The 19,566-nt window shown below is 32.2% G+C and overlaps 1 protein-coding gene across 6 annotated transcripts in view; it reads left to right on the top strand.

Moving 5' to 3' along the window:
- SCN1A (sodium voltage-gated channel alpha subunit 1) overlaps positions 1–19,566 on the top strand; it is a 129,951-nt gene that overhangs the window by 100,181 nt on the left and 10,204 nt on the right. For all 6 annotated transcript variants that reach the window (XM_054258305.2, XM_054258307.2, XM_054258309.2 and 3 more), the window contains exons 18-23: positions 3,000–3,120; positions 4,781–4,935; positions 6,393–6,566; positions 8,798–8,920; positions 15,946–16,227; positions 19,204–19,257. In XM_054258305.2, the coding sequence (XP_054114280.1) occupies positions 3,000–3,120; positions 4,781–4,935; positions 6,393–6,566; positions 8,798–8,920; positions 15,946–16,227; positions 19,204–19,257 (909 nt within the window). The remainder of the gene's footprint in view (positions 1–2,999; positions 3,121–4,780; positions 4,936–6,392; positions 6,567–8,797; positions 8,921–15,945; positions 16,228–19,203; positions 19,258–19,566) is intronic.

A 19,566-nucleotide genomic window follows, 5' to 3' on the forward strand; every position in this document is an offset into this window, starting at 1 on the left:
TGGCCTTAATGATTTTTAAATCAATAAAAAACTTATCTGAGAATATTTTAGTTTTGCCGTTATCATATTTCTTTAGTATTTCATCTGAAGTCGTATTTCATGTGCTAGCATAAAGGTGGATTCTTCCTACTCATCTAAAGAGCTTTTCCTTCCCTTTTTGAGTATTTAGTAATAATAGTGTTATTATCCCAATCAAATAAAGAATCGGACCACTTCATCTTTTATCTCAACAATTAGAAGTTTAAGAATATATTTATACAAATATACTGGTTATGAAGGTTTTAATATAATGTTTTTAGCCTATGATAAAATATTTTAAAAATAGATGACAACAGTTAGAATTTCAATAATATTAATAGCAAAAGTAAATATATTATGACTATATTTTATCTCAAAAAATACATTTACAGAAAATTCTTATTTTCAAGGGCTCATGGGATATTTGTATAAATTAACCATATATTACTAGAGCTCAAAGTAAAGCTCAATAAATTTAAAATAGCTGACATAGAGGGTTATCCAGTCACAACAAAGTTAAACCTGAAATAAACAATAAACGGATAGAATTCCAACCATTTGAAAATTAAATTTTCTCCCAAACAGATATTGAATAAAAGAGTAATAAAATATCCAAATAACTGTTTCAAGAATAAGAACATTTTATGTCAAAATTTGTGGAAGAAGATTAAGTAGTCACTGAATGTACTATTACCAATATGATTAAGCAAGGATGAAAGAACATAACAAATATCTTTGAGAAATTAGAAAAGAAAAAAAAGAGAAGAAATATATAAAGAGAAAAAAATAGTGGATTATCAATGTAGTAGACAATATAGGTATATCAGGTTGTAGTTCTTAGGAAAAAAATCAGAAAGACACACAAACTTAGGTATATCAAGCAGGATTCTAAAAAGACCTCAACAACACTTGCTTTTGTATAATCCCCACTCCATGAATGTGGTTGGAACCTGTGGATATAATATCACTATGTGATTACATTACGTTTATGGCAAAAGGGTAATGATGCTGGGTGTGTCTGACCTAATCAGGTGAACTCCTTAAGAGCAGAGTGATTTATCCTGCTATCACATAGAGGAAGCTGAAAATATATGCTCTGGATGGCCTAGACAAAAGCAAACACCCATGTTGTAAACTACATACAGCAGCCATGTGGCCAGGGATTATGAGTGGCCTCTAGTTGCTGAGAGTGGTACTTGGCCATGAGCTGGCAAAAAAGTAGGAAGCCCAGTCTTTTATGAGAAGTGAACTCTGCCAATGGCAATAAACTTGGAAGAAGATCCTGAAACCTAGAAGAGAACTGCATGTCCAGCCAACACCTTGACATCATCCCAATGAGACCCTGTGAGACTCAATGAGAGAATCCAACTAGGCAGTGCCAGACTTCTAACCTATAGAAACTGTGAGACAGTGAATGTAAGTTGTTTTAAGATGCCTGGTGCATGGCCGTTTGTTACACAGACATAGAAAACTAATACATTTGGCAAATAATACTTGTTAAGAAAACTCAAATGATTTTCTACGTATAAAGAGTAATTGCAATCTAATAAAATGCAACACTCCAATAGAAAAATAGGCAAAAGACCAGGTGTTTCGGCTCACTCCTGTAGTCCTAGCATTTTGGGAGGCCAAGGTGGGTGAATTGCTTGAACCCAGGAGTTCAAGACCAGCCTGAGCATCAGACACCATCTCTACAAAAACTACAAAAATTAGCCAGTGTGGTGCATGTACATGTTCATGCCAGAATCTAATTCTCCTTACAATTGGATAAAACACTTATGTGCAAAGAAGCAATCATTTATTTGTGGCACTTACATGAAGATAAATTGCTCAGCAACTTTTTGTTCTGCTTGTTACTGACAACCTATATATACTGATGAAGAGTAAATTTTTATGCTAATAATCTATTATTTTGTGAGTCTTGATACAGACTAGAAAACCCTGTGGGGATCAGATCTAGCAAATAACAATTGCATATTCAGAAAGGTAGATTTGCTATTATAATTCTTTGTCCCTGAATGCCTCTCCACACAAATTTATTCACAGGAAATAATAATGCTTTGTAGTTCTTAATTAATTTTGGTGAAAATTGTTAAACTTCTCAAATCTCATTGTCTAATTGTTACATAAGAATGGGCGTATTACTCGAGATTGCTTTTCTACAGTGAAGAACAATGGGTGTTGACATGTTGTCACATGGTTTCTATAAAATATGTAATGAATTTTATCATGGCCCTGATAGTACCAATCAAGATCATTTTTAAAATAAGAAGGCACTTATTGAAGTGACAGTCTCAGCCTAGGCCTATTATTTTATGGCCAAATGGTGCATCTGTATAATGTTGAGGATAAGACATAAGAATTTCTTCAGAAGGCCATGTGATAATATGAGCAGTTTGATTAAGAATGTGAATCATGGCTGCCATTAGGTGATTGTCAGAGGAAGAAACCAATGATTTATTCCTGGGTATGAGTACATTTATAGTAAACAACTCCTAACACCTTAACCATGAATCGTAGTAACATGAGTGAAACAACAGGTAGTATTTGCACAAAGGTAATGCAGAATAACCTCACGACATTATTTCCTTCTAAGGTAAGGTTTCTCTTTCTTTCCTGCTCCTTTTCCCTTACTCTCCTGTTCCTTTTTCCTTCCTCCTCCTCCCTCTTCTCCTCTTCCCTCTGTCCCTGCTTCTCTAATCCACAGGGCATTGTTTTGCTCAGTACATGTTGCTGATGGCCTTTTGGAACATCATAACCTAGTAATCTGATGTCATGCTTACATTGTAAATTATGGTGACGGAGTTAACATAGACAATGATTTTCTTATTTCTTCCTCTTACTCAATCTCTTTTTCTCTAAAGAAAAAACCTCTACCTCAAGAAGAATATAGAATAAATTTATAGTAATAATCCTTTCTTGGCAGGCCACTTATTACCAAAATTAAAGGACTTTACTTTCTATGTCTATCTCACTTACAGAAACTGAATGAAAGCAGTAGCTCATCAGAAGGCAGCACTGTGGACATTGGTGCACCTGCAGAAGAACAGCCTGTAGTGGAACCAGAAGAAACCCTTGAACCTGAAGCCTGTTTCACTGAAGGTAAAGAAAAGAATCTTAATGTTAATCTTTCATTTGTGGAGTGCAGCTTGTTTAGCTGTTGGTCACCAAAAATAAATCACATATAATAAAGAGGCACTTGGTAATAGATACATTTGTTACCTACTAATACGTTGACAGACAAAAAAAACTTAAAATCTAATGTTGTGCTTTTATTATATCTGCCCAATATGTGGAAGAGATTATGAACATGGAGGAAAAAAATTTAATGTCATCAAAATTTTAACTTATATTTTTTAATTAATTGGTAATTTCACAAACTTTCTGTTAAAAACTAAATGGATTGTTAGTGCTAAACTGTATTTTTTAATGAAAATACCAGTTTCCAATGATTGGTGAATAAAATGGGGAATAATTACTGCCCTTGAAGCTCAATACCTAAATAGTCACTAGTTGAGCCTGGTACAATAAGGGCAATAGATAGAAGAGATACATTTTTTTTTTGTAACTAATACTTCCTGTGGTCTGATTTCTTGGGAATTTGAGGTTTGGAAATATGAATACTTGATATTTGATGCTATTTTTTCATAGGTCTAGTATCTCTTCAGTCTTCTATTCCCTATACAAATCATGCAATGTCCTTTTAAAAACTACTTTCGTCTGACCATGTTGGAAGAGCTGCTCATTCCCCTGAACAGCTGTAACAAATATATTCATTTAATTTACCTGATAACTTAAGTATTAGCCTATGAAAACTATTCTCTTTCTCTTTTTGAACTATTATGTTGCTTTACTGTCTTCTTTCTCTTCTTTTCCTCCATTCCTTCATTCCTTTTTTCTTTCCTCCTTCCCTTCTTTTCTTCCTCCTTTTCTCCATTCATTCTCTTTCTTTATCTTTCTCCTTTTCCTTTCAATATATCTTTCCTTCTTTTTTTTTTTTTTTTTTTTGCCTTGGAGCAGGGCTCCTGTATTTATATCCTTTTTTTTGTTTTGTTTTTGAAACCAGCATTTTTTGTTAAGGTTCTTGGGATTGAGGTACATGTTCTTTACCTTTTTGTGTGTGTGTACCTAAGTGCCTTTGTGCTTTTAGTAGTACTAAGAAGTACCTGTTGATTTCATTCTGATGTTAGATTAAGTGAAAGTAGTGTGTGAGGAAGGCAATGACAGATCAAAGCCAAACCATACAAATAAGCTTTTAGTGGACTAAATTAATTTTGCAAATTACGTAAGCCCTTGTAGGCACATCACAAAAATCCCTATACAGTAACAAATGCAGTATTGTTGGAAGAGATCTACATTATTACTCTGTATCCTTTATAAAAGGGATTTTTTTCTGCTTATCATTATTAACATCCAATTTAAAGTTCTTTTCTAGAGTGACTTCAACAGAGTACACAGGATGACGTGGTACAAGGCAAAGCTACTTCACATTTATTTGTAATTTACGAAGTTTTTCTTGGACAATAACACTGTGAGGCAGACAAAGCAAATACTGTTAGCTAGGGAACCATTTAAAGAGGCTGAATGATTTCCACAACTTCAAACAGTTGATGAATGTGCTCTTACTACTCTAGGCTTAGAGAGCTATCCTAGCAAGACAGAGATGACCATAGTAATAAAAAGACCAGCCGAGGACATTTCTAAAGGATATTGTGGAAGCAGAGTTATTTTATCTACTTTTATTTGAACACTATTTTTACAGGCTGTGTACAAAGATTCAAGTGTTGTCAAATCAATGTAGAAGAAGGGAGAGGAAAACAATGGTGGAACCTGAGAAGGACATGTTTCCGAATAGTTGAACACAACTGGTTTGAGACCTTCATTGTTTTCATGATTCTCCTTAGTAGTGGTGCTCTGGTAAGTGAATATCAAGTAAAGATGCTACAGCATTAAGTTTTAGAACATTCTAATACTGACGATTTATTAATCCTGTTTCATTGTCTTAGTATCCAGTGCATTTTTATTATCTTACCTTGTATCTTCCAGACTATAGACTTATTCTATAACTTAATATGTCTGGATTTACTTTTATTATGTATGTAAATAAGCTAATCATTAATTTTTACTCATTATTAAATAGCCCAGAAAGTGTAGCCCTTCAGCTTATTCATTAACACAAAAGGATGTGAATATTCAATTACTCACTGTTATTAATAAGAAAATAGTTAATGGATGCCCTGGGATGGGAATATATATATTCTCTGAGTTCTGATGAATTTTGTTTCTAAGAGGTATTTATTATTGTTATCTCTTGATAGACAGTAGTAAGTCCTTAGCGACTGCTACTCTGCTTTTTCCAATTGTGTGCTCACTATTTTTGTGCTACTCAGGAAACAATGAAAGTTGGTAACACTAAATATTGGGCAGCATGTCTAAGAGATTCATTTAAGGATGGATTTATCTTTATAAGAAACTGTTCACTTCATCACAATTTATTTTTATATGAAAATTATTTATAAAATTATAAATATAACATACTGAGAGTATTTTAGGGAAATGCTAACACAAAGGAAATGCTTAAGCTATAAGATAAAGAAAGAGATAGAGATAGAGAGAGAGAGAAACAGAGGTTGCCTGATTGAAATGAAACTGTGTACTTACAAGTTTGTTTAACTTCAGTTTATAATTCTAACAGAAACACATTTACCTGTAATTTTTCTGAAGAAAGAAATATTTTTGACATGCTACTTTAGACCAGAAAGTTTTTCATCATTGAAAGGAATGCATACTTAGAAGTGAAACACCAAGAGGTTCCTGATAGAAGAATATGTATTAGAATCTAGAGGAAAAGTAATTTCATTTCATCATTGTCACAGCGTATTCTGTTGAGAAACATAAACTATTCAAAAAAATTAAAAGAAAAACAAAAAGAAGCAGGTGAACCCAACTATTTGGTAAAATTGGAGACTGTGAAAATCAATCACAATTTCTGCTTTACAAAATTATAAGCCTTCATTGTTTCTTCAACCTACTTTCTGTAGTGGAAGAAAAAGCCAATAAAAGCAAACTAAATAAAATAAAAGCAGTATATAACTTGAAGTTGGGATGGCCACATCAGGGTATGACACCAAGAACTATTTCCTAAGTCAGATTAATTCACTGGAATCATACTTGTCTTTTTCTTCTACCAATAGTCTTTCCTCTGATTAAATCAATAAAAGACCTTTGAGAGGAAAAAAAGAGTAGCAGTAACTACTGTTTCTCTGCCTTCCTATTTCAATGAAATGTCATATGCATATATGATTAGATTTTTAAAATAGCTTATACAGTATGATCATTTTTGAAAGCTAATAATATGTAACTTTTCTTTATAGGCATTTGAAGATATATATATTGATCAGCGAAAGACAATTAAGACAATGTTGGAGTATGCTGACAAGGTTTTCACTTACATTTTCATTCTGGAAATGCTTCTAAAATGGGTGGCATACGGCTATCAAACATATTTCACCAATGCCTGGTGTTGGCTGGACTTCTTAATTGTTGATGTAGGTATCATTCATATTTTTGGCACTGTTCAAGGTGGCTTGTCTTATTTATATTCAAATTCTAAGAGTGAGCCTCAAACCACTATGTTATGTTGACAGACTATGTCTTCTGGAAGATACGGGCTAATATAATTCTGACTTAAAATAGCATTGGGGGATGGAATCTATGGTAGTTCTCTAGTTATCTTAGAGAGCTAAAAAATAAAAAATCAACACATCAGTAATTTGTAGGGAAAATGGTGAAGTAGGGAACTTAAAAGGCAGGTTGCTTAAATCCCTTATGTGGTGAGTCAGACAGACTCAAATTTGTATCCCTGGACCATCGCTTGTTGACTTTGTGCCACTGACTTAGTTTCTTGGCCTCTGACTCTGTGAAAGGATGATATTATTTGTACAGTATTAAAGGTACTCAATAAAAACAGTGACGCTGGTGGGTGCTACAGTCATTTAAAAAAATTCTCTTTGATCTACTCAAACTTTTTAAAGAGTAGATTTAAATAGTAGATTGTATGGATTATGACTTCATTATAGGGAGTGAAGTATACAGAGTGTAGGGAAAGACAAGACCACTTTATGCAGCAGTGGAAGTTTTCCTAGAATGTAAACTAGATTTATGGTAAGCCTAGAATATATCAAACAGCCCTTTATAGAATTTGTGTGCCCAGTAATTAATTCTGTGTTTACTGAAAACAAGTGACTGACTTCAAGATGTGTTGAAGTTAAGCATCATGTTTTCTATTATCAACATGGCAAAATTTCAGCTTTAGAAAGCTATAGCCAACCTATCCTAACTTCACATTGAGTAGTTTTACCCTGAAAAGATATTGACCCAGCAAGACTATGAGGGTTTCTCGTGGAAAGTGTTTCTTGAGCTAAGAATCATGCATGCATTATATCTCCTTGATCCTGAACAAAGGCAAAGCTAAGGCTATTTGAAAAACTTAGCAATGTCACCGTGAAGTGAGCCAGTTGAGAGAAATCTCAAAGCATTTTTGCTTTATCATATCTAAAACAGAGAAAGTTTCTAATACTGGGTTTCCAGCATTAGAAGTTACATTACATTTTAATTTCAGAACTTTTTACACTATAATTTAAGTCTAAATGTAATTTAACCCATTAAAACTTCCTGAGGTTTGCTTTTTTTCTATTAGGCTTATTACACATCAGCTTTTTGGTGGAAGTTTTTAAATGTCATTTTTGAAACATTTTAGGCAAATGATTGTATACAGAATTTTGTAATGTATAACAATAATACCTTTAATTTCAGCATTCTGTTTTAATTATTTAATGAAGATCAATGTAGCACTCTATAGAAAGACTAATTCCAGCATATCTCAAATAATGTAAAAGGTATATTAAATATAACACAACTTAATACATTTAAAAAAAAAGAGTTTACAAAACTAATGTCTAGTATATGTGGAATTGTCCAATATTAGCCTCTTTCCAAACAAATAGATTGTAATATTTCTTGAATACAAAGTTTTGGTAAGTTTTTTATTTAGAGAATTAGATACATAAGATTTTTCCTTTAGTCATGTATATTACATACAAATGAAGTAAATTTATTGCTGTGTATTTAGTAAATATTCATTGATTGGCCCTTGGGGCCAGGTGTCATGGCAGAAGCCATAAATTAGTATAAAAATTTTTGAGGAAGTTTTATGATGGGAATTTCCTTTTAAGTTACTTATGTAAAAATAAACTTTAAACAAATGAAAATGCAAGGTATTAGCAAGACAAAAAATCACCTTTAAAACTGATGTAGTTAATTAATTTCTGAGAATACCCATTATGATGTTGAATATACTGATGCATGGTAGATACTTCTTGCTTTTTTTAGTACAATAGCAGTTTTTGTATTTTATGTAGCTATAAAAAAAGCCTTATTCAACAGCCAACTAATAAAATAAAGGAATAATTACCAATGATTTTCCACCTTGATTTCTTCTTTTATTTTACTAATTTTTACTTTGTTTCTCTAATTATTCAATTGATAAAGTATATGATATTTAAGGATTTTTTTTCAACTGGCTTTTAATTAATGTCCAGATAATTACATCCTTTGCATCAAACTGAAAATATTTCTTTAATTTTTTCAATGTTTGCTAAAAATATCTGAAGATTTATCTTCTAAATAATTATAAGCAGAAATTATACTTGTATTATATAGCAACTACGCATCAAATGATGATTAGATTTATTAATTGTTATTATTTTTGTGCGTGCAGGTTTCATTGGTCAGTTTAACAGCAAATGCCTTGGGTTACTCAGAACTTGGAGCCATCAAATCTCTCAGAACACTAAGAGCTCTGAGACCTCTAAGAGCCTTATCTCGATTTGAAGGGATGAGGGTAAGAGAAATGAAAGAACCTGAAGTATTGCATATAGCCAAAATTAAGCTAAATTAAATTTAGAACACCGAAAACCTATGCATGCAAAAGGAATGGCAAGTTCTTGCAAAACTGCTACTTTATCATTTTATCTGTTGCATATTTACTTCTAGGTGATATGCAAGAGAACTAGGCCTCTCTTGAAATGATATAATATCATTTATCTGCTGTGCTTATTTAAATGACTTTATTTCCTAATCCATCTTGGGAGTTTCCTTACCAATCTGTATACAAAAAAGGCAGATGCATTATTAAGGTACTATGTGTAATGATGTAATAATAACCTAAAGTCAATTCTATATCAGGTACTTATTCTTTGTGATGATATACTGTACTTAATGAGTTTTCCTGAAAATAATGTGAATCACACATGTGCCTAAGTATAGGTGTAAAAAGAAATGAAAGGAATTGTCAAAATTTTTGTCTCTATAATGCCAAAGTTTGCATTATTTGAATATATTCAATGTTAGAAGGCTATATATTAAGTATTGACTGAATTTTAAACTTTTTGTTTTAATATAGTCTTAATTCATAATTACATTCATCTTGATTTATAAAAGTAGTAATACTAACTTAAAGATTACATACAAATCCACACCATTTGTATGACAATAAAGTAAAACACTTGCAATGAACAGAAAATATAATTTTGACTCATTACCATAGCTAATTCACAAATTAACCTTAATTTACTTCTTGTCAGTCACACAAAATTTTATTGTATCCCTTTTAAAAAAACAATAATCAGTTTCCATCATTCATAACAGACTAGAAAGTGTGCCATTATTGACTTATTTTCCATGCATTTTTTTAAAGCATAAATCATTAATATATAGATGTACAATATAAAAAATTAGTTCTGCTTTTTAAAAAGGCCAAAAAATGTGTTATCAAAACAAAGCACTGAATTGTGTGATTCCAATAGAAAAACATTGCTCTTTTGCTTCCTGAGGTTTAGTTATGTTTATGGAAACTGAGCTGTATTGTAGACTTCCATTTGCACTTTGTTTTTTGTTTTTTTGTTTTGTTTTGTTTTGTTTTGTTTTTGAGACGGAGTTTCGCTCTTGTTTACAGCCTTATGTTCTCTTCTCAAGTCTTAATATAAGTGTCACTTCGGAGGAACGTAAGATTTCCCTAACATATATGAAAACTTTCTCCTCATTATAAACAACTTAGTACAATGTAATTCAAATCATCCTCTTTTATTTCTCACAGAGATCCTCACATTTTCACCAAAATGTTAGAGATTCTCTCTGGGGTATGTAAAAATTAAGTATGTTTTCCAATTAAATGTCACTGTTTTGTTTCAAACTTGCAGTTTCGGTTATGGAGAAAAAAATATAGTACATTTTTTCTGTACATTCTACTTGAAAACATGTTGCCTGAATCAAAATAATATATTTTATATGGCTTGTGAAATCTGAACAATGCTAAACATTTGAAAATAGCATAAACCTTTTACATTTGACCATTTGAAAGTTTATTAAATCCATTAGTCAAGTGGTCAGATATTTTCATACGTTACATTTCATTTCCCTTAAAATGTTGGTCATGTGGATATAGTTTTAATTTTCACAGAAATAACTATAATTATTAATCAATAATGGTTTTCATATTAAAAGGGGTTCGTTTTTGAAACCTGGAGTTTTAGACATAAAATCCTTATAAATGCTGATAGTGATAAAACTAATAATTTAAATGATCAGATTTATGAATATGGCTCTATTCCTCATAATGACAGCATACACAGCACTAAAATAGCTGATCTCTTCAACACCTGTTTGGCATTGTAGAGTCAAAATAACCTTATTATTGATTCTATTTTTTATACTTCTAGTGTTTTTATTTTTTTACTTTGTAAAAATATAATCACGAATGATGGTGAGATTGGATATAAGAATGCTGATTATGATTGGGAAGTGAGATTTTGAACATACTCAGAAACTCTCATTTAATTCTTTGCCCTAGCAGCATAAAATCGCAATAGCTGTGTGAAAGCATTACTCAGGCCCTCGTTTTTTGTTATTCCGTTACTTTTTCAAAGCATGTGCTTTTATGCAACATCACTGAATAAAGCATGTTGTACGATGCTTGATAAGAAGTTAGAAAATAACAAATAAATTATCATCACGTTGCACTTTATGTTTTGCATGTTTTGTGCACATTTCTGGCTGACAGCTTTTAAACATTTATTGTATTTCAAATTTCCAGTCCAAATTTTTCAACTTGTAAAATTAAACTGAGTGAATTGATGTCTTGAATATCTAGGGTAAAATAAAATTTGCATTTAAATTTGTATTTTTAATTTCCTAACCTAGGAAATCTTAAATATCTTCTTTTTCAAAAGAACTCAAGTCTTAATTGATAGGGAAACAGATGGAGAGCATCATGAACAAAAATTAACACCAAATGTTCTGTCATATCAGATTTCTAACTAATAACAAACTATATATTTCTATTTTGTATAGGATAATCTTGCTCCAACTTGGATGGGGTGGAGCGCTGGTTCCTCCCCTGAGCCCTTTATTATGGGTACTGTATTACCCCTTTTGCTACCTTTAATCCTTGCACTGTGACTTATGTGTAGTGGGGTGAGGGAGGGATTGGGAAGGGTACTATTGCACCACACTAGGAAATGCAGTATTTAAATCCTAATCCCCTCTTTTCAGTTGTCTTAAATTTTATTTTAAAAAAAAAACCTTTATGAATTTACCCTCTTTGGATTTTAACCCCAATGGTTGATATGTTTAAGTTTCAGTGAATATGATTTAGTTATGTGTATATGGAGTTATCCATTTATGGGGAGATTACTTGATTGGTGAGGGCGGGGGACCCTGGTGTAGAATGATTATGTGAAAAAAATAATGTAACTTGTAAAGCTTATGATACTGTTTGAGGCATACACTCCCTGCCATTTAGTACATTGGTCTGGGTCCTGAAAATTACCAGCTAGATTGTTGATATGTATGAGCAGATACTAGGGTGCAATATTTCAGGTTCCATAAGACTGGTATTGATTGTGACCATTCTCATTTTTTATTGTGTAAGTTTATATGGGGTTATTTTCAAAATGTAACAAGGCAAAAATATATTAAGAAATAGTTGAATAAGCACATGTGATTTGTGTTGTAAACAAAAAATTAGTACATAAGAATCCACTTATTTGAATTATATAGAATGCACACTCATAAATAAAACAAAAATATGAATATTAAGATAAAATTTAATGCATAAACTCACTTCTTAGAATAAGTAACTCCCAATGAACTTTCTAGGATTCTAAATGATATCACAGTGAAAACATACATAAACATAACTCTACATTTTATTTATTCTTAAAGTGTAATATACAAGAAGAAGAGTTTTTATTTTTGTGAGAGAGAAAAAGTCAGAAGTTTTATTTGGATCATCGATATATCATAGCTTACAAAAATAATTGTTTTAATTTAAATCCACAACACAGCCTTTAAAAGCGTTTTTAAAAAAGATTCCCTTATTCTTCTTCATATTAAAAAATGGATAATTCCTACTTTGCCTGCTTTTATTTTTATTCACATATATTTTATTTATTTCTACTAGAAAAGCATGAGAATTCATGGATAGTGTTGATTTCAAGCTCAAAAACAATTCAGATAAAAAGATATTTCTGCATGTATGAAAATGTCTAATGTTAATTTGCATATTTAACTATCAATCCTTCATTTAACATAGACTTAATTTTTAAAATGGAGGTAATGAACCAGAAATATAGTTGGTTGTGCTAGAGTAGAGAAATTTTATTTGATGATGTGTGTTTTGATAAAAGTTTCTGAGAAGAAACAACCTCTAGTACAGTATTAATTCATTATGATAGTTCATTTCTCAGACATCTACTTTCTCGTAGCCTGAAACTTCAATTTGTTCTTTCCAATTTCTTCCGACTAAGTCTGCCTACTTTCTTCCTCCCATGGGAACCAACTACTGGAGTTTTAATGTGACTGAAAAAAGTTAATACACCTCCTTCTCTGCTGTATCAAGGAATGGCTTGGAACTCTTGGGAAAAGACAGTCTTTTCTATGATCTTTCACTGTCTAATTTAATGCATCTTAACTATGACTATAGCTTTGTATAGTACATTCCCCAATACTATGCCAAATATTTTCTAAGATAAAACTCTTTCATGTTCACAAAAAAAAATAAGTAAAACTTTTCTCTGGGCCAAATATATGCCCACTTTGTGAATCATATCTTGAACTGCACTGCTGCAGAGTACATGCTTGTATTGTAAATTCTAGAGTTCCTTTTAACTCTAAATGAATCCCCAGTTTCAAATTAATGCTCTCAAACATATTACCTAAGCACAGACTTTTCCTTGTGCTCAGTTCCTTAATTATTCTCATCCCATATTCAGAAATACATTTAAAAAGTATGTTTTGATCAAAAAATACAAAGCTAACCTTTACTTCATTAATCCATTTGTCTTGTCAACCATTATTTTATTCCTATATTCACAGTTCTCTGGTATATTTCTATGTTCAAGACACTGAAGGCCCTGCAAAATTCACGAATACATTTTTGCATGTTAGATTTTTAGAAAATCTTACAATCTGTCAGGATTACAGGATTACACTTAATTCTAGTACAGAGTAATATGGGTACCAGATAATTGGGAGCAATTCTTCCACGTAGACTGGAAAGAGCACTAGATGCTACTTCTAGGCTACTTTCTGAACTTAACTTGTTTTAACTTCATTTTTCCCATATGCCAAATGAGAACACAATACTGAATTGTTTGTACAGTTTGGTTCAGCACTAGAATAGAATTCTGATTCTTGAATTTAGAGGGGAAAACATTCCTCTTCATGTAGGAGGCTAAACTGGGGGAGCAAAGTTGGGCTCCATGAGAGAAGTGCTATTTGAACTAAAGCCTTTAAGAGGGGAGAGTATTTCAGAAGAGGAGATCTTAGACAAGGAATTTCAAAGGAAATGGCATCTCAATTATCTGGTAATTATGTTAGTCTATGGTCATTGTATTAATTGAAGTAGCATGAAGTATAGGTGACCAGGGAAGTTAAAACTGGAAATAAAGATTGTGGAGTGATGTTAATATCAAGGTAAGAACAATATTTGATAGTTACTGGGAAGCCAATAAATAACTTCCAGGTGGGACTTGGGGAAGATTAATTCATCTTACATATGTTAAATGAAGGAGAAGGTTAGGAGACTGACGATAGTGCAGGTATAAAAAAACAGGGGACAGTCCTAAGTGGTGACTGTGAGAATGGAAAAGAGGTGACAAAGCTAAGAAATGTTTTGAAGAAAAAATGTGAGACTTACCAATTAATGTGAAAAGAAAGTAAAGAAATAAGTATAATCAGTCTTCTGGTCATACTCTAAATTCTGTGTTGAAGGCAAAATACACATTTTAATTAGTACTCTGTGTATTCACAGCAGAAACAGCATTGTAATCTGGATAGTGGACAAAATATTCAGAAAATAAGGGGAATAAATAGCAACTTGATTTCAGTTTCCAAATCTCGAATCTGAAAGCAATCTAATTCTATCCATCTATTTAAAATAAATTATAAAACGAAGGTTTATGAAGTCCATTGTATGTACTTCATACACAGTGTATGCACACACTCAGATGAGATAAGGCAAAGTATCACGTATCAGCTTGGTAGGTTGCATAGGTCACATCACTTGGTCCTGCCTCGATAACTCAGCCAAATTAATTTTTCATGCTCATCTTCCCCACCTTTGTCATTGCTGGTATAATTACTTTCTTTGGCCCACTTATCACACTGTTTTATATCCCACAGAAGGCCTAGAGTTCTTTACAGACTTTACATAGGGCTCAGAAGTATAAGAAATTGGCTCATTTATTTTTTTTTCTTCAGGCAGGCAGTTTAAAAAATTGTTCTAAGAATACACGGGTATCAAATGGCAAATAGAAGATATTTTGAAACTGTTTCATTTGTATCAGATTGACAAGAATAATACAAGCACAGGTCGAATTAAACTTAGCAATTAAGTCTGAGGCAGCTGCCCCTTATAAGCATTTTGGGTCTGTTTTTACCTTCCCTCTTAGCCACTCCTGTGCAGCTCCAGTGGGAAGTATGGAGGAGAAAGCAAGGAAGCCATCCATTTATTGTTGCCAAATATGAACACTCAGATTTTGAACAAGTGTCCAGAAATAAAGAGGGGGAAAACATCCTTCTATAGGAAAAAAAATTGATAATATTTGAACACAGAACTTCATGTGATCACATCAGATTTGAGAACTATGTATGGCATCCCTCTTTTTCTTATTTTCCTAAGAAATGATTTCTATTCTGTTTTATTTAAAGTAAGTTTTTTGAATTAAACTCAGTAAATGAAACAACTGACATGACTGGAGCTTGAAATAAACGATGTGATGATCTAATGAAATACATAATGCAAATTGTCTTGCTTCTTATGCAAAAATTATTAGTCATAGCAGTGCATGATAATTAAAGACAATTATATTAGGTGTTTAATAATATTTTTATAATTTATCATCTGAATTTTTAAGTTATTTTAAAAATATATTGGTCAAATCAACTCAGGTCCAAATGTTTTAGTTTTGTTCTCAGTATATTCCTTTTTAAAATGAGTTAAACTTCTGTATAGGCTTTTTAACTTTTCTTTTCTTTGATAAACAACACAATTCTGACTTCATCTGGCAGCAAGTTCCTCTGATTTTGCTTTTCCTTTAACTTTGTAATGCTTCTCCCTCCCTTTTTTAAAAAATGTTTTGTTTCATTTCTTGGTTATATTGCCTATAGTTGTTTTCATAAGTGTATTGCTTAAGAAAAAAATGAATTTTAAGTTTTTTTTAAACTTGCTTTTAAATATTCTAGAATAAATAGCCTTGATAGAAAACAAAATGGAAAAACCAGAGATTGCTAGGGGAATGTTTTCTTTGCTTTTCTTTATTAACAGATAAGAATTCTGACTTTCCTTTTTTTCCATTTGTGTATTAGGTGGTTGTGAATGCCCTTTTAGGAGCAATTCCATCCATCATGAATGTGCTTCTGGTTTGTCTTATATTCTGGCTAATTTTCAGCATCATGGGCGTAAATTTGTTTGCTGGCAAATTCTACCACTGTATTAACACCACAACTGGTGACAGGTTTGATGTCGAAGAAGTGAATAATCATTCTGATTGCCTAAAACTAATAGAAAGAAATGAAACTGCTCGATGGAAAAATGTGAAAGTAAACTTTGATAATGTAGGATTTGGGTATCTCTCTTTGCTTCAAGTTGTAAGTGAACACTATTTTCTCTGAATATTTTTATTGTTTGGAATAATAAAATAATGACATATATCTTTAGTTACTAAGAAAGTATATATTTCTTCTATTTAAAAAATTTCAGTTTGTTAGTAAAAGTTTATAAGCCTAGATGGAAACTTTATTACATGTAATCAGTGCAGATATCGTCCATTGTGGACAGGCCAGACAAAGCCCTCTTGGTCTTTTTTTTTTTTTTTTTTTTTGTATGTTCTTTGTTTCTATATTGGTCTTTCTTTATATATAAACAAGCTAATTAATAAATCAGTAACTTTGCTAATTTTTTATTGCAATTAGAAGGCTTGTTTCACTGATCAGCAACCAAAACAGAATACACTTAACAGATCATCATCCAAAACACATACTCTTAACACACCTAATTGGATTATAATTAATTGACTGCTACTGAGTTTTATTATTTGGATCAAAGTTTGGGGAATGACATTTAGGTTTTAGTATTAGATCCTGGCATGGTGGCCAGTGTCTGTAATCCCAGCTACTTGGGAGGCTGAGACAGGAGAGTCTCTTCAACCTGGGAGGCATAGGTTGCAATGAACCAAGATTGCACCACTGCACTCCAGACAACGAAGAACAAAATTTCATCAAAAAAAAAAAAAATTGGATCCCCGTAGTGAAATGGAAATAATACCTTGAAGTACCTAGAAACAAAAATGAAGCACAAGCAGCTGTTGTCTTACCTTTCAGCACCATAATTTAAGTCTATTTTATCCTAAATATTAATGTTTTCACTATTGGGTCTCCAAGACTGGGTCTCCAAGAAAATTAGTTTGTAAATTATTTAAAAAATTTAAAAGTGACCCTTTAAACATTTTCATTTGATTCTGCTTCTAGCTACAGCAGCACCACAACAAAGCAGTGAATAAAATAAAGTCCAGATTATTTGAAAACTCAGCTTAAAAAGAAAAAGAAAGACTGTACAATTTCTTTCTTCCCTTGCTGTTCTACAGTGTCTTCAGGGAAGAAATCAATTTTGTTCATGAAGGTTATGATTTCAATTGTTCAACCAGAAGACTAAGCAAACATACCAACACTGGTCAAAACCCTTTTGCAGCTTTTCCAGAGGTGTCTACTGTGATTACAAATTCTTCCCACTTTTTTGTTGACAATTCTTATTTATTTCCTTAACATTTTTGACCTACTCTGCATATTCATGCACTGAAAATAGGGATTTTTCAAATCCAGCAAAGACAGGCAGGGCATGGTGGCTCATGCCTATAATCCCAGCTCTTTGAGAGGCCAGAGCTGGAGGACTGCTTGAGGCCAGGAAATCTAGACCAGTGGGGGCAACATAGTAATATCTTGTCTCTAGAACACATAAAAGGAAAACTTTTAAAAATCTGGAAAGGATGATTTTTTTAAATATTGTAGACACATTATATTTATTTAGACACTTACTCTAACCCTTAACTAATAACCACATTTATAAATGTCACTAAAATGATCACTTCCTCTATAAATTTGAGGAAAGAAAAAATAAAAATTCTTTAAAATGTAAGCAATTCTGAAAATACAGTGATGGTCCTGCATGAAGCTATTAAATAAATTCTGCTACATAAATAAATAAATAAACACTCTAAAATACTGCTTCACATTTGGCTTTTATAGAATCACCCCTCTATTGATTGGTAAGTCATTGAAACGGTCCTTTGAATCACTTTTTTCTGTTTCTATACCAAGTGTGTAATGGACTTGTTCTATCATTGACCTAAGCCATTGATATATTTAACACATTTCTCTTTCATGTACAAAAGCCTTGTACTTTCTAGTTAGGAATCATTACCCACACATCCTTGCTTAGCTTTCCTCTCATAATATCCACCTCTTCACAAAGGTTAGTGTTATCAAAACAAATACATATTGTGATACAGATGCTAAAGGCTTTGCTAGCCTCCTTCACTAGCTAAGGAATAATTCATTTAGGCTGTCAGGACTCAAAATTCATGCCCCAGGACAAATAACAAATTACCATAAGTTATTAGCCTGAGTATCCTTCAACCTGTGAGTGCCCAGTGTCTCCTGTACTATTCATATTTCTTATTCATATTGACTTATTATCTTCAAGAATTTCAGAAAGAAATAGAATATGGGATTATTTTTAAATGTTTTGCTCCAAAATTCTTAAAAGGATAGTTGCGACCCTGCCTTTATGCATCCCAGTACCATCCTTACATTATTAAAATAAAGAAAAATCTTAAATTTTCAATCACTTTGATCACCTTGCAGATAAATGTTAGCAGATGATCCTTAGATCTAAGTTGTAATTACTCAACTGTTAGAGCTATTGACAAATGTGTTGGCATTTGTAAGATTTCTAAAAGTGATCCAGCAAATTTTAATAGTGCTTTAATATCCTGATACCAGCTGGGTGCTGTGGCTCAAACCTGTAATCCCAGAACGTTGGGAGGCCAAGGTAGGTGGATCACTTAAGGTCAGGAGTTTGAGACCAGCCTGGCCTAAATGGTGAAACCCCATCTCTACTAAAAATACAAAAAAATTAGCCGGCATCGTGACATACGCCTCTAGTCCCAGCTACTCAGGAGGCTGAGACCAGAGAATCGCTTGAACCCAGGAGGTGGAGATTGCAGTGAGCTGAGATTTTGCCACTGCACTCCAGCCTGGGTGGCAGAATGAGACTCTGTATCAAAAAAACCAAAAAAGATAACTATGAACTCTAAAGAATTGAAAAGTACTTGTGATGTGGTTATCAAATGGGAGGATATATCAAATGGCCATTTTGTTCAATATGTATTCCAGAAATGAAAAGCCTAACTAGGATACTGTCTTAGTCCAAAATCTATGTAAAACTTGTTTTGAAATATCTTTCACAAGTATTTCTTTTTGAAAATTATATCACTAAGAATATTTGTTAAACATCAGGTCTAAATTATTTTTACTCCAAAGTAAAAACGTGCATGTCCTTCTTAATAGGCCACATTTAAAGGCTGGATGGACATAATGTATGCGGCAGTTGATTCTAGAAATGTAAGTATTCATTGTATTCTGAGTCTTTTTACAATATTGACCAGGTTGTAAAATTAATTGAACAAAGCATAAAAAAACCAATGAAGTGATTCTATCTTGATTTAAAATATTTAGGAAAAAATGGAACAGGTTAATATTCAATCATAGCAGTGTTTATCAGAAAGATCTTACTAAGATAATTCAAAACATGAATTATTTTGAAAAAGTAACAAATTCATATATTTAGGAACTAACAAATATTTTTCTTTTAAATATTTTCTCTTTTGTTTCCTATTTATCTGCACATTATATAATTAGAAGTAATTTCAG

This window comes from Callithrix jacchus, chromosome 6 (genome assembly GCF_049354715.1).
Source record: "Callithrix jacchus isolate 240 chromosome 6, calJac240_pri, whole genome shotgun sequence".
Lineage (NCBI taxonomy): Eukaryota > Metazoa > Chordata > Mammalia > Primates > Cebidae > Callithrix > Callithrix jacchus.